Consider the following 26,564-nt stretch of genomic DNA (forward strand, 5'->3'; position numbering starts at 1 on the left):
ATAGTCCTACTGAATTTTTTATGCTCCACTGAATTTTTCCTTAATCCATAGTTTGTATATTACTTGTCCAGTTTTACTTAAAAAAAAATGTAAGTAAAAGAAAAAAATTATCTCAACTTTAAACTTCAGAATTAAACTAAAACCAAAGACCTGTTTGTTCCATGTTGTTTCTTTCCCATATATTGCTTTCCTCTAACACTTAAAAGTTTCCCAAATCCATATATATATATATATATACATATATATATATATATATATATATACTACAAACTCTATAGACTTTCTTTTTCTTTGTCATTTTGCCCTAAGACAGAATGTAGCCAAGTCCAGGGCTTACCTGGATTTCAGATCTGCCTTTGCCTAAGACATGACTCCAGGTTACTTAATTCCCCCCTTGTCAAACCTTGTCATCCTATCTGCTGTGAGGTAGTGAAAGGAGAGGAGGGGGCACAGGGCTGAGGCAGAGCTTGTGCATTTTTCTGAGAATGACATCTTTTGTGGGGCAAGGCTGGTGCAGCTGCTGGTATTGAAGTAGCAGGCCCAGGGAAAGGGGAAGGAAGGGGCTGAAGTGGGAGCCTGTATAGGAGCACAAGAAAGAGTCAAAGGGATAGGAAGACCCTGGCTTTCATGCAACCTCTTCATTTTTGAGATGAGGAAACTAAGACCTCAAGAGCTGAAGAGCTCTGCAGGGAGGAAGCAAACCCTGAGTCTAAGCTTGGGAATGGAGCTCATTCTACCTCTGCTTCTTCAAAAATCATTAAAAATTTGGTTCAACACATAGCTAGATCTCCAAAGTATGTGAGGCATGGGGAAGCGCACTGGAGGGGAATAAAACAACACACTGAACTGAACAGTTCGAGATGTTTGGTCACACTAAAACCATAGGGCCATAGGCCAAACAGAAAGTCAGCTTCTTTAAATGATTTAGAAAGAACATTGACCCAGGAACAAGAAGACCTGAGTTCTATTAGCTAAGTCATATAAAACTGTCATTTTGTAGTTATGCCAATTCCACAGTGCTCAATCCACAGTTTTAGCTTTACCACTCAGTAGGGGATTTGGACAGGGCCTCCACATCTGTTCAGTGGGTAATATCTGCCTTACCTAGTATGTAGGGATTTTGCAAGGACAGATCCAAAGTACACAATATTTACTGGGTGCCTGCTATCAATGATTGCTTGGGAAACAAAGATGACTAAGATACAACCCTTGTTCCCAAGGAGCTAGCAGTCCAGCAGAGGAGAGAGGAAATTGAGTATACTTGGATGTGATAAGCAAGTAAGAAAAGAAGCAATAAATTCTGCTTGATTGTGGGTAGTTAGGGAAACGAAGGCATTCAAATTGGGCTCTAAGGGTTAAATAGAAGTTTTCCAGACAAAGAGGAAAAGGCATCTCTAGTAAGAGGAAAAGCTTGAGCAAAAGCATGGAGGTGTGCAAGTGTGTGGTGAATTGAGTAACAGTAAGCAGTCCAGTGGGTACAAAATGAACAGTGGGGGGAGGCGGTGTTGTGTGACATTAGAAAGGTTGAAGGGGCAGGTAGTGCCAGTGAATAAAAATGATTGGGTAAGAATGAGTCCAGGAAAACTGTGGGAAAGCATAGATGTACTTTATAAATATTAAGTGAAGAACAAAAAAAAAGTTTTCCTAAAAACTCATAACATCCCTACCCTCCTCTCAGAGGGGTTTGGCTTGAGTCACACATTGATTTGCCAAATTTCTTTGCAGTGCTTCCTCTCTCTGGGAGAAATGTTCTCCCTGGGTCCAGGTAAGGCGCGTGTAGAAACTTTCAGAGTGTCAGAGACTCAGGGACAGGAAGTGATTCAGTTTGAGTAAGGACAATGCTATCTCATTGTTCCCCAAACTTCAACCTCCTTTTCTTCCACATCACTTTTTCTGATCTCCCCCAAGAAAGAAGTGAAACCAGTATACCCAAGGGAACAGAAGGTAATGTGATCACTCTCCCATCTCAGCCTCTCTGTTCTGCTCCCCTATAAAATCTCCCAGAATGAAGTCATATAGTGTTGCCGAGCTTAGTCATACTCCCCATTTCCTCTCCCTCCTACAGGCCAGGACAAGTTTGGGGACACTCTCTCCTTCCAGTAATTTTCTAGGACCCAACAATGGGTTTGTATAATTGCACCATACCTTCATAGATCCTCTGCCCATGCAAGAGCATGTAAGCTTGACAAGGTGAGGAATGGACCCTCAAGTCCAGGATTTTAATTACACCTCATTCTAACAATGGTTCCCATGGAATAAGAGAAAGAACCAGATGGATTTGAGTGCAGATCCTAGCTTTGCTACTTACTAAGACATTTATTTAATCTCTCAATCTCTATTTCCTTATTTCTAAAATGAAGGCAATCATACTCAAATACCATGGTCATGGTGACAGAGATAGTATATATAAAGCATCCGGCCCACAGAAGATTGGGCTCTAAGGGTTAAATAGAAGTTTTCCAGACAAAGAGGAAAAGGCATCTCTAGTAAGAGGAAAAGCTTGAGCAAAAGCATGCCAAGACACTGTAACTGCCATCACCGTTATCATCATCATCACCATCACCATTATTAAGAGCTTGAACTAATGCAGACTCCTTGATGATTTCATTCCTTCCCTCTTACTGCCCTCTATCTGTTCCTCATATGGCAGCCAGAGCACTCTTTTAAAAACAAAACTCAAATCACATCCCATATTATTTAAAACCTTTCCTTGGCTTCCCACTGCATTTTGAATAAAATCTAAGCTCTTTCCTCTGGCTTCCACGGCCCAGCCCTACCTGGCTTCTGTCCCCTTCCATCACCAACCCATTACATTATACTCTCCTCATTGCCCACTGTGTTCCAGCCACACTAGCCTGCTCAACTCCCTAAATACTACAAGTTCTGTCAGGGCCCTTGCCCTTAGGGTTTTCTCTGTCCAGAAGGCACCCTCTGTCCCCTCTCTTCCATAGATTCTTCACACCCTTGGTGTACAGCATAAATGCCATCTTCTGTGACCACACTACTTTAGTACTACTCTTTATCTTCTTTACCAGCCTAGTTCCTATTTATCATTGTTTCTAAATGAATTATTTGTGTGATTATTTGCTCAATATCTACCTCCCCAAAGAAAGTAAACTCCAGGAGGGCAGGAGAAAGTTTGTTTTGTTCACTACTATACCCCCCACACCTAGCCCAGCACTAGAGAAGTGTTAGTTATTACTGTTACCATTACTAGGCAGCACTCTGCTGTAGTACAGATAGGTGCAAATCCAGCATCATTTGGGACCTTGGGATCTTAGGAGGGCAGAATTTCCTTACAATGATTACTAGGTATTTTTCTTTTCAAAGCATTTAATTACTTTCTAGGGCATCAAATATTTTATATTCCAAGTTTTCCATAATTAACATGTATTTTAATAAAAATTTATTATAACCTCTGCATGTTAACAGCAAGCCTCCTCACAGGAAATCAATCTAATTAAGTGAATTTATTTTAAAAGTAAAATTCACAATAAGGAAAAAAAGACCAACAGGCTTAACATGATAAAGGGTATCAGTATTTTAAAAGAGGGAAATTGCTAATCAAAGGGCATTGCCTGACATATGAAAGGTGGTTAGTGATTCAATAGATGATTTTCCAGTTGATCAGATGTAGATAATAAGACAAAGTGAAATGAAAATTTTCATGCAGTGTCCCATGAACACTTTGATGCCCTAGAAAGTAATTAATGCTGTTGGAATACATTGTCCCTGACAAGTTATGGACACTTGATATTTGTTGAATATAAGTTTCTGGAAGCCTCCTCGGGGCAGAGAAAAACACACACATTGCAACTTTGGAAATGACTACGCTTCATACATTTTTTGTTGTTGTTGCTCAGATGTGAATCACCAACTAATGAATTTCTATGTAAGAAATTATTTCTTGATAGATTAAAATCTTCTTTCAAGTTGTTTGGTTTTTTTTGTTTTTTGTAATTTAAATGTGTAACATTTCATCTGGAATGTCCTCTCCCTCCTTTTTTCTTAAAAAGCTTCTTCTATTTCCTTTTATCATCTAAAATGTGGCTTTCCCCTGGTGACACCACTATTCTCAAAATCCACCCCTTTTCCTTGTGTGCCCATTTCCCAGGGCCAACAGAGAAGTGGCACATTTCTCATTTCTACATATGTTAATTTCTTTCCATTCAGGTTGACAGGGACCCTGATGTCCTTTTCTGGTTGATGTTGCCACTGCTGATGTCACCCTTGGTGACTCCAGTCCCTGTTTTCATGACTCTTTAATACTCTCCCACAGTTCACCCACAAAACCTCATCCTGACAACCATTATTATCAGAACTTTTCTACCTCCAAGATAGAGAACATTGGAATTTCTCGGTTTACAAACAACCTCATCTTTCTACTTCTCCTACTCCCATTTTTTTATCCTTTTTAAAATCATTTTTTAAATTGTGGTAAGATTTATCATTTTAACCATTTTATGTATGTAGTGCAGTGGTATGGAGTACATTCATATTATTGAGTAACCATTACCACAACCTATGTCCAAACATTTCTCATCTTCTAAAACTGAAACTCGATATCCACGAACAGTAGTTCCCCATCTCTTATAAATTCTTTTTTACATTCTCCAAGGAACTACTTATCCTCAAAAATTAAAACTCATACTTATTTCTCTTAATTTCTATAACTCTTCTCACAACCTACTTTATGAAGATTCAGGCCATTTTTACAAGACTATCAAGTTCATGTCCCTTAAAACTTCACGTCTCACCCATTCTCTTGCTCTTCCTCCTCTTCTAAAGAAGTATGCGTCCTCCTTTTCAAAGCCAACCCCTCCACTAGTATTCTTTTCCCTCTCTCTGTCTCCTCTGGGACTTTATTATATCAGTTTTCTCCATTTCATTTCTCTCTTTTCATTCTCCTTTTCTCTCTACATTGAAACAAGCCCAAGACTACCATATACCAATAAAAAAAAATCAATAATAATAATAAAAACATGTATTAAGTTCCCACTATGTGCCAGCTACTGTGCCAACGGTTTAAAATATACCTTCTCATATAATTCTTGCCATGAGCCACTGAGTTCAAATTATTATAAAGAAAATTATTATGAGGGAACTGAGAGCTTAGAAATATCAAGTAACTTGCCCAAGATTGTCTAACTGGTAAGCAGCATCTTTCCTTCTCCGTGGTACTGTCAAGATAGAATTTTCTCTTTGTTTCCCTTTCATTAATGTATTTCTTGAAAAAGTCTCAGTTCCTCCTCCACATTGTGCAATCCACTGCAGTTTCTTGGAGATTCCCATGCTTACTAGACTCTCTCCAAGTTCTTTAATCTCCAGCTGGGTCTACTAGTGCTCATCAACCAAATGTTCCTTTTTGAGATGGTTTTCTCTCTTGGACTTCATAATATATGAACTCTTCTTTTTTCTGGTTCTCTTTCTGGTCTTCTTTGCTAACTCCTTATCTTCTCCTACCCCTTAAATGTAAGATTCCCTATAGTTCCATTTAGACATAGCCTGTCTTCCTGTTCTACACTCAGCTGAGACAATCTCATTTGTTCCTACATCATCAATTCTCATGCTGAAATCTACATGTAGCAAATCCAGATTGCTAACTCTGGCCTCCCCCACCCACCCACAACCTAATTCCAGCTCAGTGCTGAAAGTTCCATATTTGCTCCTCATTTATCTCAAACTCCATCTGCCCCACATCAGACCATTATCTGTACCTGAAAATGGACTCTTCACCTGAGTTTCCTACCCTGAACACCTGACAGCCCCCTCAGTTCCCTTCACCTCCTCACTTCCCCAGTCCAGAGCTGATACAAACACATCCAAAAAGAGCTGTGGAGGCTCTGTGATGGACACAACCCTGAACCAAGAGTCAAACTTGGGTTCTAATCCTGATTCAGCCACTAAGGAGCTAAGTGACTTAGCGGAGCTGGAATAGGGATCTCTGGGGCCCTTTCTCACGCTAATATTCAAGGACTTTCTGAAATGCTTGCAGCACTCACCACCTTCATCCCCTCCTTACTGGCCTCACTAACATTGCCCTAGTCCCTGCCCTCACTGCTTTTTCCTGGACTATTTTAATTAGCCTCCTGACTGGGCTTTGTTTCCTATCTTTCTCTTCCTTCATTCCTTCAGATGTTCTTTCACACAACCATAAAATTACATTCACAAAACACATTTTTTATAATACTTCTCACTTGCTTAAAAAACTTTTAAAAGATTCCTGTTGGTTACAGGATAAAATTCCAACTCCTTGTTGCTGCATTCACAGCCCTTTGCATGCTAGTCCCAACATAACATGAAACTTCACTTTGTCTAAATTGGATTACATGTGTGGTTGAGATAAGCACTGGAGCGGAAAAAAATCCTATTCTTTATATACTAAATGTAATAGTGGATCAAAGATTTAGGTTTTAAGTAGTATACAATTTTAGAAAATGGTGTGATAAATTTATTTATAATTTTAGAGGAGGGGAGGTGTTTTGAAGCAGGACACAAAATCCAGAAATTCTAAAACAATAATTAAGTCTGACCACATGAGATTTGAAAATTTATGTATGGCCAAAAAAAATGCCATTAATAGTCTAAAGATAAATGGTACTGGGGAAAATTTTTCAACACATGTCACAGATAACACATGTTTCATTTCTTACTTTACAAAGAATTCATATAAATCAATAATTTATAGAAATTGACAACAAATACATTGTTTAAAAGATGCTTAATTTCACTAAATAAATAAAATTCAAAACCATGAGATATTTTCCACTCTTTAGAAAGGCAATTTTTAAAAAATTTTTATTTATTTAAAGTTCAGTTAGTTAACATACAGTATAATATTAGTTTCAGGTGTACAACACAGTGGTTCAACACTTCCATACATCACTCTGTTCTTATCATGACAAATGGCATCCTTAATCCCCATCATTTATTTCACCCATCCCCCCACCCACCTCCCCTCTGGTAGGTAACCATAGTTTGTTCTCTACAGTTAAGAGTATGTTTCTTGGTTTGCCCCTCTCTTTTTTTTCCTTTTGCTCATTTGTTTTGTTTCTTAAATTCCACTAGAAAGGCAAACGTTTTTGTTGTTTTTTTTTTAATTTTTTATTGTTATGTTAATCCCCATACATTACATCATTAGTTTTAGATATAGTGTTCCATGATTCATTGTTTGTGCATAACACCCAGTGCTCCATGCAGAACGTGCCCTCCTCAATACCCATCACCAGGCTAACCCATCCTCCCACCCCCTCCCCTCTAGAACCCTCAGTTTGTTTTTCAGAGTCCATCGTCTCTCATGGTTCTTCTCCCCCTCCGATTTCCCTCCCTTCATTCTTCCCCTCCTGCTACATTCTTCTTCTTTTTTTCTTTCTTAACATATATTGCATTATTTGTTTCAGAGGTACAGATCTGAGATTCAACAGTCTTGCACAATTCACAGCACTTACCAGAGCACATACCCTCCCCAGTGTCCATCACCCAGTCACCCCATCCCTCCCACCCCACCCCCCACTCCAGCAACCCTCAGTTTGTTTCCTGAGATTAAGAATTCCTCATATCAGTGAGGTCATATGATACATGTCTTTCTCTGAAGATGTGGTATATGTATACAATGGAATATTATGCAGCCATCAAAAGGAATGAGATCTTGCCATTTGCAACGACGTGGATGGAACTGGAGGGTATTATGCTGAGAGAAAGGCAAATGTTTTAAAGGTGATGACACCCATTGCTGCTAAGGCAATGGTGAAAAGAGCATTCACCTGGATCATTGAAAAAACTATAAACCAATACAAACTTTTAGAAATTCAATAGGGTAATATCTTATCAACATGTAAGATGCACAAACCCTTTGATTCAGCAATCTTGCTACTAGGAATTTGTGCTACCAATGAACATACAAAAGTTAACCAAGAATTACAATACACACACACACTCACATGTCAACTGCAACACTGGGGATATTAGAAAAGAAGAAAAGAAAGAAAAAAAACAGAAACAGCCAAAGTGTTAATCAATAAAAGATTTGTTATGGTATACTTACATGATTGAAAGTTATTTATAATGCTTCCTGTAAAAGAATATTTCTGACATTAACTGGAAAATCAAAAAAGTGGCTTACAAAATAATACTTGCAGTAGATTCTATTTTTTATGAAAAAATATATATGCATAGTATTTCTGTATTGGAAAAAGAATGTCAGGAAATATAGCTTATATATGCTTTCCTACCACTTATCCATTTTCTGAGTGCACATACATCATTTTTATAATCAGAAAAGAATTACCTAAAATTTTCAACTTCCCAATAGAAAAGAGAAAGGCAATGAAAGTCTGTGCCCTTGTATGCTCTACATTGAGCAATAAACAATACCTAGAGTCCATGTCATAGAGGTTTCATAAAAATTAATGATTAACTGAGTATAACTCATTGAAAGTGCTGCAGTTAAAATAATCTAAAAGCTCTGTTTAGGATTTGGCTGTGGGATAGTATATACTCCCACTCATTCTAACCCATTCAGCTAGTGCTATTTGCATTGCCTCATTCATCAAATGCTGCCACCCAATGTTGCTTAATCCAAGTGCATATATATAAGTAGAGTTGGACTATAGCATCAACCACTACCAAATGCTGACGACAAGAAACTTCATTATTTGAGACCAGCCCTTAACGTTTATAAGGTAAGGTATCATAACCAGTGTGCAAGAATATTTGCCTATATTATTGGGAAAAGCAGCATGAAAGAACCAGTGATTTTTATATTGCTATATATTCTGAAATATTTCTGACTTAAAAATATGAGAATAAAGAGTAAATTTTAATACTGAAAAGAGTGATTGTATTTTTTAAAGCAAAAGATTTGTAGACTGTTTAAAGAAAATGCTTTGTTTTTTAGAATAGGATTTAAAAATATTTCCTGACTATGCTTTTTTTCTATGTTTTTTTCTCTTTTTTTTCCTGACTATGCTTATCATTTGATTCTTAAAAAGCAGCTGACTTTCTCTGTGTCAATCACTCCATTGTAAATGTGGTATTTCAGTTTCTTATCATGTTGTTTAAATCAGAAAGCTAATTTTGGTTTAGAGCAGAGTTCCTCCAAGTGTGTTATCTCAGATTAGTCCATGATAATAGATGGTCCTTGTTAATAGGGGTATTAATAGAGGTAGTGGGGGAAGTTATAAGATCAAATAATTACCAAAAATAATTAAACAAAAGTACCCATGAATTTTCAATGAAGGACTGTCAACATCTTTACTATGCTAATGTGGTTCTGACTTCACAAGAGGTAGACTATAGATAGTAATATTTCCCAGATTTATTTGAAAAATGCAACAGTTTGTTGCGGGGCGGTGGGGGGGGTGGGGTAAATGTCCATCCAGGAGAACATTTTTTCTGGGACATAAGGATCTTTGGATAAAAAAGAAAACAAACAAACAAAAAACAATCCAGCATTACAATTTTCATATTATCAGTAAAGTGTTACCTGCATACCTACTGTGTGCAGGGTATTATTTGAACGATTTCCTGAAAATTTAAAATTTAATTACAGTAAGATTACCTAACTGCACATGTTATGATTACATATTAACCACCATATTTAGAAATTTATTATTTCTAAAGAAGTTGGACAACTGGCCAAATTCCCAGTTCTGATTATTTTCTTCCTACAACCGAGGAAGGAGAGAGGAGACACGGTGCAGAAGCTCTGTCATAAAGATGGAAATCAGGAGACTAGATTCTGGTCCCAGTTTTGCTTTTGTGATCCTGGGCAAGGCACTTTCTTTCAGTCTTAGCTTACTCATCCATAGATTTAGAAGTTCAGGAAAATGATATCTAAGGTTCTCTGCTTCTAAGTGTTCTTCTACCATTGAAGATTTTTGCTCATGAAGCCAGTTGTAAATAGGATGGCTGTTTGTAAGATTCTAGTTCTATCTAAACAAGAAAATTTGGAATTTCAGTCTATTCAAGGTTGTTCAGAAACAAAAAAAAGTTGCATGAAGTTTATCTTTCACGGAGTCCTCTAATGTAGTAACTCAATGCTCATCCCTTACCCTGCTAAAAGGGCTGATTCATATAAAGTTTGTAAGAGATTTAAATAGTAACCACCCCTGGGATACACTGAATTTTTTTTTAATCTAGGAAAAAGAGGGCAAGGCTTAATACAAGTAGAAGTAACTATTAGTAGAATTTCAAACAATGTAAGGGGAGAATTTAAGGCTGGAGAAGTCTTGCTCCCTCCACAGATCAAAGCACCACTACCTTACCTTGATGATGAAGCCAGGCTATGGTACCCTACTAAATGAATATGGGGCTTTCTGCAATTTATAAGAGAAAATGCATATTCTTTCAGTAAACTACTCTGACCCATCTTGACACTCAAGGCATAGCATCCATTGATGATCCTTGCTTGAATCAAGTATTACACTGGGGGCTACAAGATTGTTATTTTTCTAATTCTACCATTCCTTCTGTAATGAATAAATCTCTTGTTTATTCATTCTTGAGGAATGCTATGGACTGGTGGGTTTCTTTTTGCATGAAATGTTTTATAGTGAATTACCATCATTATTCTTTCTGATGCTCAAATTGTGCCAAATTTGGCCAGTGAGAAACCCTTTAAGGGGGACTCCTATGTCCTTTTGACACAAACTCACAAGTTTTTGAATGACTGCTTTCTGGCATAACTGAATATTTCATATTCACTTCTACATTCTCAGCCCAGACCTAGAGAGTCCTGGTTCTTTTTAGAGGAAAAAGTATTTAGAACCTAAGATATGGGCACACTGATACTGCTGACTCAGATTTAACATTACAGAGATTTTTCCCTTGGCTTCTTATATTTTATATTTGTATCTCCTTTCCACTGCAATAAAAATCCTATAATATCAATATATCTACTTATTCGCTCTATCCTATAATATAGTAAAAACATTTTAGAATCCTAATATCAATAATACTACCAACAATAAACCCACTAAGTAAAGTTTAAGACTTCCTTGTAGTTCTTTTGTCCTCTGACTATATTTCAATATGGATATATTTTCAGAAAACTATATTCAAATTTTACTGAAATAATTATTTTCTTTAGGTGGCTATGTTATTAATGCTATTTTGAGTTAGCCACAGTTATTTCTGTTTATTTTCAAGTTGAAACAATTGAACTAATATTACATTTTAATCCACAGAAGCCTGAAAAATGAAGACTAAAATGAAGTATTCAACCACCAAAATCTCCCCAGCAAAGATGAACAGTTCAGCAAGCAAGGCTTTGGTAAAATCTCCCAAGCTGAGAAGTAAGGACTTAAGAAATTCTGATTGTTTTGCACACTATTTTTATCTGTTATCAAATTCTTATTATTCTGATGTTCATACATGCTATCTTGCCAAAAGCTACTAAGACTATAAGAGCTGAAATTAAAAGGGATAGCTCAAAAGTTTGTAATAGAGCAGTGTTTGGTTTTAAACAGACTATATATAGCCAACTTTTGCTTATTTGATACCTCCCAGGACAAGAATGGCTTGAATAATTTAAACCTGCTAATAGTGATAAACATACATAGTCCTTCATATCAATCCCTTCTCCCTATCCACACCTCTTTCCAACTAATCCCACAATCTTTTTCCTAGACTAACAAAATTTTAATCTGATCTTCTTTCATTCAATATTTATTGCATATATAATATACACCTTTGATGTATCAAGCTGTGGTCTTGACTTGCAACTTCTGATAAAGGAAAGAATAATAAGTGAAGATATTTGAATAATCCATGCCCCAAGTAAAATAAAATTGATCAAATGATGTTCAAGTCTGTCCAGTTGCAAATTCAAAGAATCTGGCATAAATTGAAGGGTAAATAAAGTCAGGCAGTAGCCATAGCTCTAAGATGAAAGGGCTATATCTTTGATCCTGAAAATTATCCTAGGGGACACCTGGGTGGTTCATTCGGTTAAGTGTCTGACTCTTGGTTTCCACTCAGGTCATGATCTTAGGGTTGTGAGATTGAGCCCCACAACAGTCTCCATGCTCAGCAGGGAGTCTGCTTGAGATTCTCTCCCTCTGCCCCTTCTCCCACTGGAGAGCATGTATGTGCCCCTGTGCTCTCTTTCTCTCTCTTGTAAATAAATACATCTTTAAAAAAATTATCCTAGGAAAAAAATTATGCAAATTTATACTCACATTTTTTCCATACAAAAGAGGTAACACAGAAGAAAGTTAATAGAACCCTGGCCAGAATGGAGAGAAAATAGAAGATGAGGAATGATGGTAGGGACAGGTGTACCTTTGTCCTTTGTTCTCCTCTTTGTTTCCCTGAACATCTTTAAGGCTAGAAGATAAAGCAGTGTTAAAGAATATCATTTTCTCTCTTCCCTGGGGCTGTGGCCCACCCATGCTGGTTTTAGTAACCAGGGAAAACATTAATTTGACTGTGGTTTCTGAATGGCCAGAAAATCACTGTTAAGTTAGTCCTTTTATTTGTGTCTGAGTCAAAATACTCTGTGTAGAAACAATGACTCCTTGGAACTGACTCTGTGTCTTCAAATTCCCTCCTAATAAATTCCCTCTGCCCCTGCCCACCCCAGCTTGTGCATACCCACTCTCTCTCTTAAAAAAAAAAAAGACTGTGTTTTCTTTGTACCCCAGGAGTTGTGGCCCCTTCATAGTTACTGGAGTGAGGGAGCAGGCTGGAGTTTATGCCAGAATTGCTAGCATTGATGCAAAAATTAAAATGTAACCCCTCCTTTAAGGGTGCAGTGGCCCTAACAGCTCATTTATACCATTTAAAGAAACAGTGATAAAGATAATCCCCAAACCATTTATATGGCTTTGGAATATAGCACATTATTTTTATTGTCTCTTAGCAGCTCTTCTTTTCCAATGATATTGGCTCAGTTTAACATTAAGATTGTCATTATTTATACACTCTTGGCCAAAATTTCAACAGATACCTATAAAGTGTGTGGCAGGTATTTCTCAAAATTCAAGGTGCAAGCAAAGTCCTTTTTCTAAATAAACTGTTCTGAGCCACGAAGCAACAAAGCAAGAAAGTTTGTTTTAGTTCCTTCTCCTCCTTTGGGCTAGCAAGATCTGACACAGTCACAAAGCCACAAAACTCAATATCCACCCACTAGAGATATACATACAGTGAGGTTCCATATGAGTCACCACCAGAGTATTTCACCTCTAGCACGGACAAGATATAGGACTTAATGAGCTAGAGAAAAGCCCCTCCCCAAACTCATTCCCTTCCCAGTTTCCAGGAAGCTACTCCCAGAGTCAGGCCATTTTCCTCTGCTACTTCTTCTCCCCTACATCCATCAACCCTTTTCCTGCCCTGACAATCTAGTTTCCTTATGCATCTAGCCAGAAGTCACAATATGGGAGCCTTGGGGCAGATCCATGCAGCAGAAGCATTTTATTTGGCCTGAACCATATTATTGTGTTTTTTAATTGAGGAAACATTTAAAAATTAGAAGATTGTGTATAAAAATTTGAATCTCTTGAAATACCTGAAAATCTAGCAACATTGGGCATATATCCCCACATGGCAATAATTGGGCATGGAAATGAGGAGATATCACACCCCTTAATTTGAGTCTGTCCATGGAATATCTTCTAAAGTTAAAGTGAAGGAGCTTCAAGTTTATCCTATGAGCAGTAAGAAACCATTGAAAGCATTCAATTGGGGAATAACAAGATATTTTTATTTTAGAGAAATCACACTGATGGTGGTGTAAAGATAGAGTGAGGGAGCAAGAATAGAAAAAAAAAACTGGCTAGAGGTCTACTGCATTCATCTAGGGGACTGAGGATGAGGGGCCTGACCTAATACAACAGAATGGAAAGGAAGGACTAAATGTCAGATACATTCAGAAAGTGAAACCAATGAGATTTAATTACAGACCAAATAAATGGAGGGATGGACAGAGAGGGAAAAATAGATGATCTCAGCTTTCAAGGTGATTTAGGATTTGGGCAGACAATGGTAGAAAGTGGTACTGTTTTTCAAGATAGGAATTCAGAAGGAATATACTGTGGGTAGAGAAAGATAAAGATTTTTTTTTATTATGAGTATATTTGAATTTGGGGTAAGTAGAGGTCATCCAGGTAGAGATGTCCAGAATTCTGGAGGCTCTCCATAGATAGATACAGAGATGCTTTAAGCTAACTGAAGTCAAAATACCCCGTGAAGAAAGAGCAACCGACACAAAGCTCAGGAGAGAGACCAGAGTTACAATCTGAGGAGTCATCAGCATACAAAAAGATGATTGAAGTCATTGGAGCAGGCAAGATTGTCCAGAAAGAAAGTCTAGAGTGAGAGGAAAAGGCAAAGGACAAATCCTGCAGAACACCAACATTTTAGGAGCAGACAAGGAAAAACTAACAGAGAAACAGAGATGGATGATCAGAGAAAAAAAAAGAACCTAAGGAGACTGGTGACATGACAATAAGGGAAGAAGGGTTTTAGAGAAGGATGTGGTTCCCAAAGTCAAATGCCACAGATCAATCAAGGGTAATAAGCAGTGAGAAGAAAGCTTGGAGAAATAGGTGTTTAGGAAAGAAATGAAAGATGAGTGATTCACTTATGTAGTTCCCCTTAGGCTCAGCCATAGTCTGGCTCTCTCAGTGGCAGAACTACAGGAAGATTTCCAGGCCCCTTCCCATTTACCCACCAGAAATGCGTGAGGGGTTTCATCATGCTGTTGCTATGATGAAATTACTTATGAGAATTTCCTCACAAGCCATGCTAAGACACTGCTTTCAGACATCAGGCAAGATAGAGACATAGGAAGTGACAACAGTCCTTACATAAGCTTGAGATGGCCCTTTGACCCCAGTGAGCGCTCACTCCCACAGAGTCCCCAAGGCCATGACAGCTTTGTGTTTCCCATCCGAGAGCACAACCATTACACTATACTTTCAGCTGCCCCAAACACCAAAGTATACCTTCTTCCAAATTCTCCCAATGTGAAGTATCTTCAATACTTCAAATGTAGTCACCCCTTTATATATTATACCCAGTGTTTGTCCCACTAGATGCTAACACCTACATCACTGTCTTAAGCTCCTCTCTTCTTCTACATCCATAATCCTTCCTCAATATCATGACCCTTACTTCTAACTACACCCAAGACCCACATCCTGCTCCCCAGAGAGTCCACTCTCTGTATTAGACATGCCTGTCAGTCATGTCCCATGGGATTCTGAATACAACATAAAGATAAGCATGTAAGGAATGAGCATCCTTATAATATCATCTTATGCCCTTTAGGTCTGGAGAGACAATGTGATATAGTTAATAAAGTATTGTCTTAGATTACTTATTAGGAGACCAAGTTCAATGCTGGCTCTGGCATAGCTTTATAAATTTCTTTGCAATTGTAAAAGCGCTACATAAATATGCGATACTATAGCTCATATTTATAAGCTGTGATGCAATTTTGGGAAGTTCCAGGGTAGATGTGAATATAATTAAGTGGTCTTGCCCTGTTCAGACAGTTGAAGAGACTTAAAGGAAGATGTCCATCTGAATTGGAGGCAAGATATAGATAATTCAAAATGGTGGCTAACAAAACTTACTTAACTTTGAAAAACATATGAGGAAGGCAAATCTTTTAGAAAATTAAAAAAAAAAAAATCATAGAATGGATCCCAAAGTCACAAGTAACTATTTTCACTTTCTGAATTACTGTGAGTGAAAAATTGAAATTTGGCTGTATTATAGAAATTGCTTAATAATTCATTTACTGTAATGTTAAAAGTTGAGATGCCATGACTCAAGTGTCACAACTTTCTTTTCTGTTTGACCTGAAGGGCCTTTTATGAATTTCCAAGTAGCAAATTTAATTTTTTACTTGAGACCTTTTCTTTGACTAAATGAATAAAAATTACTAAATAGGTGATTAAATATTTTACTTTAACTGATTTAATTTGTATTTGTATTATGTTAGTTCCTAAAATTGCAGATAGCACACTAACATTTGATGAGGGAGCCAAGAATACTCAAAGAAGAAACAATAGTCTCTTCAATAAATGGTGCTAGGAAAACTGGATATTCACATGTAAAAGAACTCACAAAAACTAACCTGAAATGGATTAAAGACTTAAATGTAAGACCTGAAACCATGACACTCCTAAAAGAAAATATAGGGAAAAAAGCTCCTTAACATGAGTCAGTTATTTTTAGTATCAATAAACTCTAGAGACTATAGCTGTCCCTCTAAAATTATTAAAAGTACATTCTAGATAAGTAAAAAAGATTATAGACTTCATATGACCATAAAAGTTCCCCCTCAGGCAAAGACTGATATATGTTGGGTGTAGATCCACACTCCCTTATATAGAATTCTGAAAACCAAAATTTTTCTAAAGACCTAAAATTTTTCATAACTCATTTGGTAATAAAATATGATCTGAACTTACATGACAGTTAAATCCTGACCTGAACCAACATGAGGTGTTTATTTCACTTTATGTAAATTTTCCTATATTTCACTATAAAATAATGAATTAATTTTTGATTATGTGAGTACTGCCCTAGTCCCTGCTGGGAGTACTATATATATGTGTATATACTCTACATGACAATTCTAAAATCTAAAAAACTGTGAATTTTGAAACACACTGGCCCCAAGGTTTCTGATGAGGTACTATAGACCATTTTTTTTAGCAAATAGATGTATTTTTTTAAAAGATTTTATTTATTTACTTGTCAGAGAGAGCGCGCGCAAGCAGGGGCAGCAGCAGGCAGAGGGAGAGGGAGAAGCAGGCTCCCTGCTGAGCAGGGGGCCCAATGTGGGGCTCAATCCCAGGACCCTGAGATCATGACCTCAGCTGAAAGCAACCACTTAACTGACTGAGCCAACCAGGGGCCCCAATACTGTAGACCTTTAGTTGCTTTCTTAGTCTGCTACACTCAGGGTTTGTAAAAGGATAAAAATGGATGGAATGAAACAGTATCAAAATTTTTCAACTGTTTAGAATCCCAACAGAAAGCTGAAGAAGTTTGCCAGATGTATTTTATGCAGCTGCGCTCTGGCCTTATCATAGAAAAGACAGCCTGTTATTTTAGGAAAGAAATCACCAAAAAGCATTCACCAAGAACAGGTAAGGGGAAACTACATTTCCTGGTAATTCTTCATTATAGTAATGGGCTTCTATTTGCCTTTATTTACCACATCTTGGATATGTAATTTTTTCCCTTGAGCAAATTTTCCTTCTGAAAAAAAGTAAGGATGCTGAACTATTTTCTAGCCATTTTCAAAAGGACATATAAAGAGTTTTTATAGCATGGGAGAAATGGTTATGTTATAATATTAAGTGAAAATAGAGGATATAAAATTACAAATATATTTACAGTATTTTTAAGTGGTTTTTTTTTTTTCATTTAAAGGAATTAAACTAAAATGTTAATAGCAGTTGTTTTTGGGTGTTGAGACCATGGGTAACTAGTTTTCTTCCACCTGGGCTCCAATGGGTATGCCCTACTGGGGTATAAGTGTGCCAGGAGGTATTGATCCCTTCAGGCTATGGGGTGGCTAAAGCCCTGGGGTCAGTCCCAGCAAGAAGCTTTGACTGGGAATCCTCCAATGGGGGTAAAGAGGTTTGGGCAGAGTGGGTACTGACAGTCCACTCCTACTCTCTCCTTGTCCTACAGCTGAAAAGTACAAAGAGCAACATGTGGTATTCACTGCTTGTCATCAGCAGCTAAAGAAAGACTTTGCCTGTGAGGTACCTATGGTCCCCAAGTGTATTGGAGCAACTAATATTCCAAGTATCCAAGGTATGACTGGTGATGAGGGTGGTGTGGGTGTGAGGAGGGAGGTAAGACACAGGACCAATGCCACTCTAGTAAGAAGCTCAAAGTCTATGCCTTCTTGTATAAAAGAAACTTCCGTCCATTTGCTGTCCACATACCCATTCAGTGGTATTCAAACTAGGTACAGAGTAGCTACTCTAACAATGAATGTACATTTTATAGTTAGCCCTCCATCATTTTGAAATGCTTGTTATGGATTAGAATCCCATATACATTATTCCTGGGGAAAATATGTTATCCTTTGGGGGAAAAAAACCCCACATGTCCCCCCCATATTTCAACATTTTGACAATGAAAGAAAATTAAGAACTATTATATTTTTAAAATATAATTTCAACTCTTAAACATTTTAAATGGTTGTTCAAATGGCTTTAAGTTGCATTGCATCAGCTACTCATGCAAATAAAGTCCAAACTGATGGAGACCATCAAGAAGTGAAGAGATCATTAAGAAAATTTGAACAGGAATTGCATGCTGCCATTTCAAGCATAATCCTGATATAAATGTCTTAAGTTCCCAGAAGCAAACTGAAGTTTCTCATTAGGTATTTTTAAATCATTTTACTTTAGAAGTTCCACATACAGACTCAATATTTAACATTCTTCTGTTTTGTATGTTATTTTTCTTAGCACAATTCTATAAAATAAAGAAAACATAATCATTTTTTTCTTAAGGACCAACATAGGTAGTCCCTAATTCTACACCAGTTTACCCCAGCACGCGGTAGAAATATTCTCCTTTTCTATGTGTGCTGGAACATTTTTTTAAAAGTTGGGAATACTGCTCTAAGTGTCTCTGTTATTTAGCCAGAGGACAGAATGGTACTCACACTTACACTCTCCAGGATTGTTGGAAGTCTCTGAATAACTCCACACCTTACAGATGGGTATTCATTTAACCATGTCTATCAAAATACAGTCTCCTTATCCACAGTCCCCCTGACCATAAGAAGCAAGGAAACAGAGGTTTCCTCAGGCAAAGTCCGTCAGTTTTCCAGCTTCTTTCTCTCCACCAAATCCTCCCATAAACACACTAACGTGACCTCCTATGGTTTTCAAGCAAGAGACTAGCATCTCTCATCCCATTCAAATGGCACACCTTATCCTTTGAGCTACATTAAGCTTGCACCAAAGGCTTTTATCTATCCAACAGTGGTGGGCAAAGTGCAACTCAAATTGGAAAGAAAAAAACCAAAAACATTTAAGGAAGCATTTATTTTTAATTGCTGAAAGATTGTTCATGGGAACAAGTGTTTTTGATTTTTTAATGACAAGCTTTTCACTTGTTACAGAATATTCTGCTTCCCTGAGCACATACAATGATCAATCTATTACTTTCGTTTTTGAGGATGGAAGTTATGAGATCTATGTAGAAGACTTGGGAAAAGACCAAGAGAAAGGTAGAATATTTCCTTTTGTTTATAATGATATAATGATGACTAGTAAAGTAAAAAACAAATTTACCAAGGGCCGCCTGGGTGGCTCAGTCAGTTAAGTGTCCAACCCTTGATTTCTGCTCGGGTCATTGATCTCAGGCCTTGAGATCAAGCCCCATATCAGGCTCTTGCTGCGCGTGAAGCCTACTTAAGATTCTCTCTCCCCGTCTCCCTCTGCTCCTGCTCCTCTAGCTCCACCTCCCCCCTCTCTTAATAATAATAATAATAAATTTACCAAACCATAAACGGTAGATTACTTCAGACATGGCAAATAAATTTCATGCTGTGTGCTAACTCCAATGCATTGGCAGCAGATGCCTAAATACCACTAAGCTGAGGAGAATTCAAAAGCTTATTTAGGGTTTATCAGGGAAGAATGCTGATATTGAGAAGTGGTATCTGTTGTGAAAGATGGAAAGAGAGACCACACATAGTTTCTATTGTTAATTACCCACTACATCTTTCCAGCCTTATCAATATCACCAAAGTAAAACTTCAAGTAAAAGAATATACCAGTGCTATGAACAATATGTTAAATATTTTAATAGTGACTCAGAGAATTCATCAGAGCATATTCATACATTTTTGAGACATTTCTTAAAATCACAAAAGTTTTGCTTTTATTGATATATAATAAGAGGATATTTTCTGCTATTATGTATATGTTGAAATTGAAAACTTTTGATAAAATTGTAACTCACCAAAGGGATTTTATGCATTCTCTTTCAGATAAGGTGTTATTCCGTTATTATGATTCTCAATCCCCCTCTCATGAAACAGGTATTTTGGAGGGCTGGGCAGCTATAGTGCTTGAATTCTTGAATTTGGGGTAAGGACAAATCCAAAAATTCTCCATGAAAAAGGAAGGCAGTCTCAGAAGGTTCTCTCCAGCCCACACTGATGGTAAAATCTTAGATTCTTAGAGGATTTATTCCACCCATCCTTTGTACAGCTTAATAATTAGGATAAAGGTTTACATTTAAAAGAGATTCAGAATAATAGTGGCTTAAGCTACACAAAACTTTATTTTTATCTTAGCTAGGACTGGAATAGCAGTTCTGCTCAACAGGGTGTACAAGGACCCAGCTCCTTCTCTGTGACTCTGCCAACATCTACATGGTTCAAGATTACTTGCTACCATGACAATGCCCAATCAGCAGGACAAAGGAAAACAAACGCATGAATTCTTTTTCCCCGTAAGGACAAAACCTTGAAGTTGCACCTGACACTTCCATTCACCTAATATTGGTCAAAACTTAGTCACATTGCTACACTTAATTACAAGAAAACAGACTGGGAAATGTTCTATTACACAAGAAGGGGTAGTTGGATATTGGGAGACAACTATCAGTGGCTTTGCATGCAGACAGGGAAGCTGACACCCAGAGAAACACCCAATAGAGTCACAATTCTACAATTAGAAACCATATAAGAAAACTAAGGAGCTTAAAATTACCCCCAAATTGTCCAATGATTCATTTCATTTGGGTACAAATACTTCTAAAAGACATGTGGGTTAATGAAGCAATTATTTTACATCATATCTTGGACTCTTTTCCTAGGTGTTAAATTCATTTAAATTAAAATGAGTTAAATTCTTAACTTTATAATTTACATTTTTGAATTATTTATTTATTTTTTATTTACATTTTTTTAATCGCAAGGTGATGGTGTTGATGGCCAAACATTATTGGTAAACCTGAGTCCCACAAAAGACAAAGATTTTTTGCTGCATGCCAACAACAAGGAACACTCTGTGGAGGTAATAGAAATATGCACTTAACTGTCTTAACTGACTCCACTCATTTGTGCAGATTTGGGTGTCTGGCATATTTCAAAGAAGAATTTTTGTTTGTGCTATTGTACCTAAAACACAATCAGCTACTACTAACTTGCTTCTGGAGTAGGAAAGGGAGGGAAACAGCATGCATAGCCTTGCTACTGAAAGTCTGATCTCTGCCAGCAGTGCACCTGGGAGTTTGTTAGACATGCAGAATTTCAGGCTTCCTCACAATTGAATCAGAATCATAATTTTAATAAATCTCCAGGAGATTCATAAGCACATTAAAGTTTGAGAAGCACTGCTATATAGAATGATCTCAAATCCTTTCTACTCAACTTTAGGAACTACTTTGTTCTTCCAAGAAGTGTTTCTTGATAAAATATAGTTTTCTTAGGCAAATGCAAAAATGACTTTACACTCTGACCCTGCTGAAGGGAAAGTCATAAACATTTCCATATGCCAAGATTCACAATGTTACAGTGATGTTACAAAAAAATGTAAATGGCAGTATAATATTGGTCATGATGAAAATTTATAAACATCTTCAGGAACAAACAAGCTAAAGACAGAGACCAGGAAGAAAACATAAGAGAATAATATAGATGACAGATGACATAAATACAAAATTATAAATCTAACTAATACAGCCATGTAATGTATTAACATAAACACTGGATGGTAACCAGCATCTTTCTTAACAAACATTCCTAAATGTATATAACAGTGTTGGATATATATAACTACTCAGTAATATGAGCTGACCCCATACAGAGCTCTATTACATGCCAAATACTGTGCTAAATGTTTTACAAGCAGTCTCCTTTAATTCTTGCAGTAATGCCATAATAGAGTTGTTGTACTGGTCAAATATTACTGTAATACAAACCATCCCCCACACTTACTGGTCTAAAATAATAATCACTTATATAATTCACATACGTGCTGATAAGTTGCAGGTTGACTGATCTAGAAAGCTGATTAGACTAAAAAATTGAGGTTTGAGAAGTAAAGCAATGTGCACACGTCTCAGAGATAGTACATGGCAAAAGTTGGGCACAAATCCTGAGCTGCTGCCTCCAAATCCACTCACTCTAAGCTATAATGTCTCTCAACTGACTATCAATGAGTCAAATCAAATCACCCCCACACACACTTCAGTCCTCTACCCATTTCTTCCTACTCTGCCACTCCCATCCCCTACTTAGTAAGCAGTCTTGCTAGAAATATTAAGTTATACTTATTCCCTTTTAGTTTCTAATGCAGGAGGTAAGGTTGACTTTGGACTTCCCACTTACATGCTGGTTGTTTTCTTTCTTGTTTCCTCAGCTACAAAAATGTGAAAATCAGTTGCCAGACCAGGCCTTTTTCCGCCTCCATAGGAAGTCTTCTAAATGTGTTTCATTTGAATGTAAGAACAATCCTGGAGTGTTTATAGGAGTAAAGGATAATCACCTTGCTCTAATTAAAGTAGGGGACCAAACTGAGGATTCGAGTATAGAGAATACCATATTTAAGCTCTCTTAAACTTAATGTGATGAAAGCTGTGGGGCCTGGGCTGGGTAGCCCAAATAGCTACTGCTGGAGAAAGGAAGGATGAGAGATAAAGAAAGACAACATTTAAGGGAAATGGAGGGTACTTAGTATGCTCTAGAATATTTTCCTTATTATTTGTATAATATATTTTTATAATCCTTCAGTTCTGTTTTTTATTACCCTTTGTCTCCCTACATATTCAAAAGTGTGTTGTTAAAGAGCCCTCAGAAAATATACAACCTGACTTTTACTTTTTTCTACTTTCAGTCCAGAAAGCTTCATATTTAGAGCTGAGACCTCTGGGGGAAAGCAAGGGCCTTAATCCAAGTTTCATTTTAGACAGGGATCAATTTTAAAAAGCTACATAGAGACATAATTTTCCCTGGTTCAAAACAAGTTCAAACACTAGAGCTGTTGGTGAAAAGACAATCAGATTTACTTAGACTGACCATTTCACAAATGGAATAAAACACCAAATTTGTTTGAAGATGCCCAAAACTGGGACAACTGGGTGCCTTTGGCTCAGGTCATGATCCCAGGATCCTGGGATCAAGTTCCACACTGGGCTCCCTGCTCAGCCAGGAGCCTGCTTCTCCCTCTGCCTGCCACTCCCCCTGCTTCTGCACCCTCTCTCTCTCTCTCTCTCTCTCTCTCCCCCTCTCTGACAAATAAATAAATAAAATATTAAAAAAAAAAAGAAGATACCCAAAACTTAAGATACCTACAAAGGTAGGCAGATAATATGAGAAAAGACAAAGATAGTTGAAAAATTAAGAAAAATAAATCCAGTATTTGTAAAGTAAGTAATTTTACATCTAATTGTTTCATTTTTAAAATGCTGATTTTCACAGACTGAGTTAAATTTAGCAAGGCATTCCTACATTAAGAAGTGAAATAAATTTTAGTTCAGACATATAATTGAAATCTTTGGGAATATCTAACAAACTTAATACCATGGTGAAGCCACAAGTCCTCTAATCTACTAGAGCCTAGATGGGACACAGAATTAACGTTACAATATGAATAACTGGCTATCCCTTATGTTTGTGGTATACCATGTCCTTCTGACACTATGCTCCAGGGATCTATGACTTGATATACATGTCACCCTGGACAAAATTTCTTCTAATCCTTTCTTCCCAGGTGTACAAGTGTTTTCTTTGTCCAGTTTCCTGATTAGCCTGCTTACTATGGAATATTTATTTGACTTTTCTTCCTTCCTCATTTCTTTTGACCAGCTGTGCTCTTGATATACATTTTGTGTCCCCTGAGCTTCATTCCATATCACCTACCTCTAGATGCCAACATCTTTTTCTACTTTGTCTACCTGATGCAGAATTTCACATAAACCTACTGATGGCAATATTTTTTATTAAACATCTTTGTGTTTTACATTACTAAGGTAGTAAAATTTATACTCAACCATATAATAAAATGTTTCAACTACTAAAGGAATAATTTTTGCTTATTTTAAGGCCTTAAATTCTACTATAATTTTTTCATAGGTTTAATACTGACAATAAATGATAAAACTAATAACAGTACTTATGAAGTACAACTTTTTCTGAAAGTGTAGGCTTTTTAATTTCTAATTTGTTGAGATCTATTGGATATAATGCTGGTGGAACATAAGATTAAAAAGGCTAAGAATTACTGTGTGAGGGTAAACAACTGTAAAGAACAATATATCTTTCATTACATTGTCAATTTTATTAATGGAGACAAAAATAAAAGCAAAATATACATCATCTTTTCTGAAAAACACTAAATGTTGACCATATGCATCTGTATGTTATACTTAAAATGATTGTTTTAAAGTAACCAAATATATCGATTACATTGTTTAAGTTCTTGAATAAATTGCATTTTTTAAAAGTATGTGAGGTATTAATGATTTTATGATAAAATGACTGTTCTGAAATTTTTAAGTCAAAGTAAGCATATCTTAATCCACTGATGTTGATATCTGGAGTAGATCATTTGTCTGGTAATTCAAAACTAAGTAAGAGAAGGGATTGTGTCTTTTTCACTTTTGTACTCCCAGTGCCCATTATAGTGGCCAGCACAAAGGACCAATTCAGCGACTTTTACCTGAGATCAAACAGCCAACATACACCTACCAAAGGAACTTTAACCTGACTTCTGACTCAATTACGTATCTTTCAACCTGATTATCTTATTTCTGATGTTCAATTTTCCTTTTTAAAAACACTTTCCACCATCACTATGGTGAGTATTGTTTGATTAAAATATACAAATGTGTGGTGGCCTTTTGCTACTTATTTTCATGTGTTTTGATGGTCCATAACACACACATTACTGGAAAGAATGTGTTCATTTCATTGTATTAGAAATAACAATTATGTCAAAACTTGCTTTTTCCTCATTTTATTTATATTTGTTAGATTTTTATGTATTTATTGGATACCTTGAAATACTGTTAAGAAAATTTTATTTGAATGAGTAATGTGGCTTAGAATTGGAAAAGAAAAGTAAGAGTTGAGATTCAGGGGATTTGGAAAGAAAATCGCTAATTAGAATGCAACAGCTTAATTAAAGTCTAAAAAGATTGACTTATAACCCCCACATCAGCAAAACAAGTCAAAAAACAAAAACAATTTCAACTTTTGTGCCTCATACCAAAAAACTGCATGATAGATAGAGAAATCTTAAGCTAGAATACTCACATGGGGATTGAACCAGGCTTGTCCCAAAATTCCTTTCCCCCATCCATCATACAATGACCTGTACAGCCCAGAAATCTTGTCCTCTAGCATTTGCTCCTTAAACACATGCCATGTATATTGGACTTTGCTAAGTACCATGAAGGCACCAAACAAAACAAAACAAAAACCTAAACTATGCTCCTTGTCCACATGGAACTTAAAACATGTACAATTTATGTATTAAAACTCCAACTCTGCAGTACACAGTTACACAAAGGTAAGAGACATCAATGTGAGTTTTTCATTAAAGAAAGAAATAGGACTGAAGACTCTATCCCCATACCCTAGTACCCACCCACCCTGATTGATTCATATATCCATTCTCAAGGTCATGTTAAATAGGTTCCCTCTGCAGATCCCAGGCAAAAGGAGGTCAATTCAGTTGCTCCAAATTCCTTAATAGTTAGGGTTGGGATTAGGGGGCTTAGGTATCTGAGAAACAGATGCAAGAGATAGAAGTTAAAGTCAATTGGTAGAGTTAGAATCAATGAACTCCTTCCTGTTGAGATATCAAGATGATGAGATATTTGTCCAATTATAGTCCCTAGCCCATAGGATACTCCCATAAGAGAATACATGAATCACTACATGAATACATGAATCACTACCCAGCATATTAAAAACATAGGTTTGCCTCTTGCACTGTTAGTGGGAATGCAGACTGGTATAGCCACTCTGGAGAACAGTATGGAAGTTCGTCAAAAAGCAAAAAATAGAACTACCCTATGATCCAGCAATTGCACTACTAGGTATTTACCCAAACAATACAAAAATACAGATTCAAAGGGGTACATGCACCCCAATGTTTATAGCAGCATTATCAACAATAGCCAAACTATAGAGATAGCCTAAATGTCCATCAACTGATGAATGGATAAAGAAGGGTATATATATATATAGACACACACAATGGAATATTACTCACCCAGCAAGAAAATGAAATCTTACAATTTGCAATGATGTGGATGGAACTGAAGTGTATTATGCCAAGTGAAATAAGTCAGAAAGACAAATACCATATGATCTCACTCATATGTGGAATTTAAAGAAGAGAACAGATGAATATATGGGGGGGGGGAAAGAAAAAAAAAGAGAGAGGGGAAAAAACCATAAGAGACTCTTAAAAATAGAGAACAAACTGAGAGTTGATGGAGGGAGATGTATGTGGGATGGGCTAGATGGGTGATGGCTATTAAAGAGGGCACTCGGTGTTATATGTAAATGATGAACCACTGAATTCTACCCTTGAAACCAATATTGCACTGTA

General features: G+C 36.8%; 1 protein-coding gene across 4 annotated transcripts in view; it reads left to right on the forward strand.

The window, feature by feature from the left end:
* Positions 1-24,449, forward strand: part of IL33 (interleukin 33) — a 43,303-nt gene extending 18,854 nt beyond the window's left edge. For 2 of the 4 annotated variants that reach the window (XM_036065810.2, XM_036065808.2), the window contains 7 exons: positions 11,187-11,294; positions 16,983-17,108; positions 17,659-17,784; positions 19,112-19,219; positions 19,985-20,035; positions 20,920-21,017; positions 22,365-24,449. In XM_036065810.2, the coding sequence (XP_035921703.1) occupies positions 11,198-11,294; positions 16,983-17,108; positions 17,659-17,784; positions 19,112-19,219; positions 19,985-20,035; positions 20,920-21,017; positions 22,365-22,562 (804 nt within the window). In that variant the 5' untranslated portion in view covers positions 11,187-11,197 and the 3' untranslated portion in view covers positions 22,563-24,449. The remainder of the gene's footprint in view (positions 1-11,186; positions 11,295-16,982; positions 17,109-17,658; positions 17,785-19,111; positions 19,220-19,984; positions 20,036-20,919; positions 21,018-22,364) is intronic. The other 2 variants (XM_078062165.1, XM_036065814.2) reach the window with 2 other exon arrangements.
* The last annotated feature ends 2,115 nt before the right edge of the window (positions 24,450-26,564 follow it).

The sequence above is a fragment of the Halichoerus grypus genome, chromosome 14, assembly GCF_964656455.1.
Source record: "Halichoerus grypus chromosome 14, mHalGry1.hap1.1, whole genome shotgun sequence".
In the NCBI taxonomy this organism is placed as follows: domain Eukaryota; kingdom Metazoa; phylum Chordata; class Mammalia; order Carnivora; family Phocidae; genus Halichoerus; species Halichoerus grypus.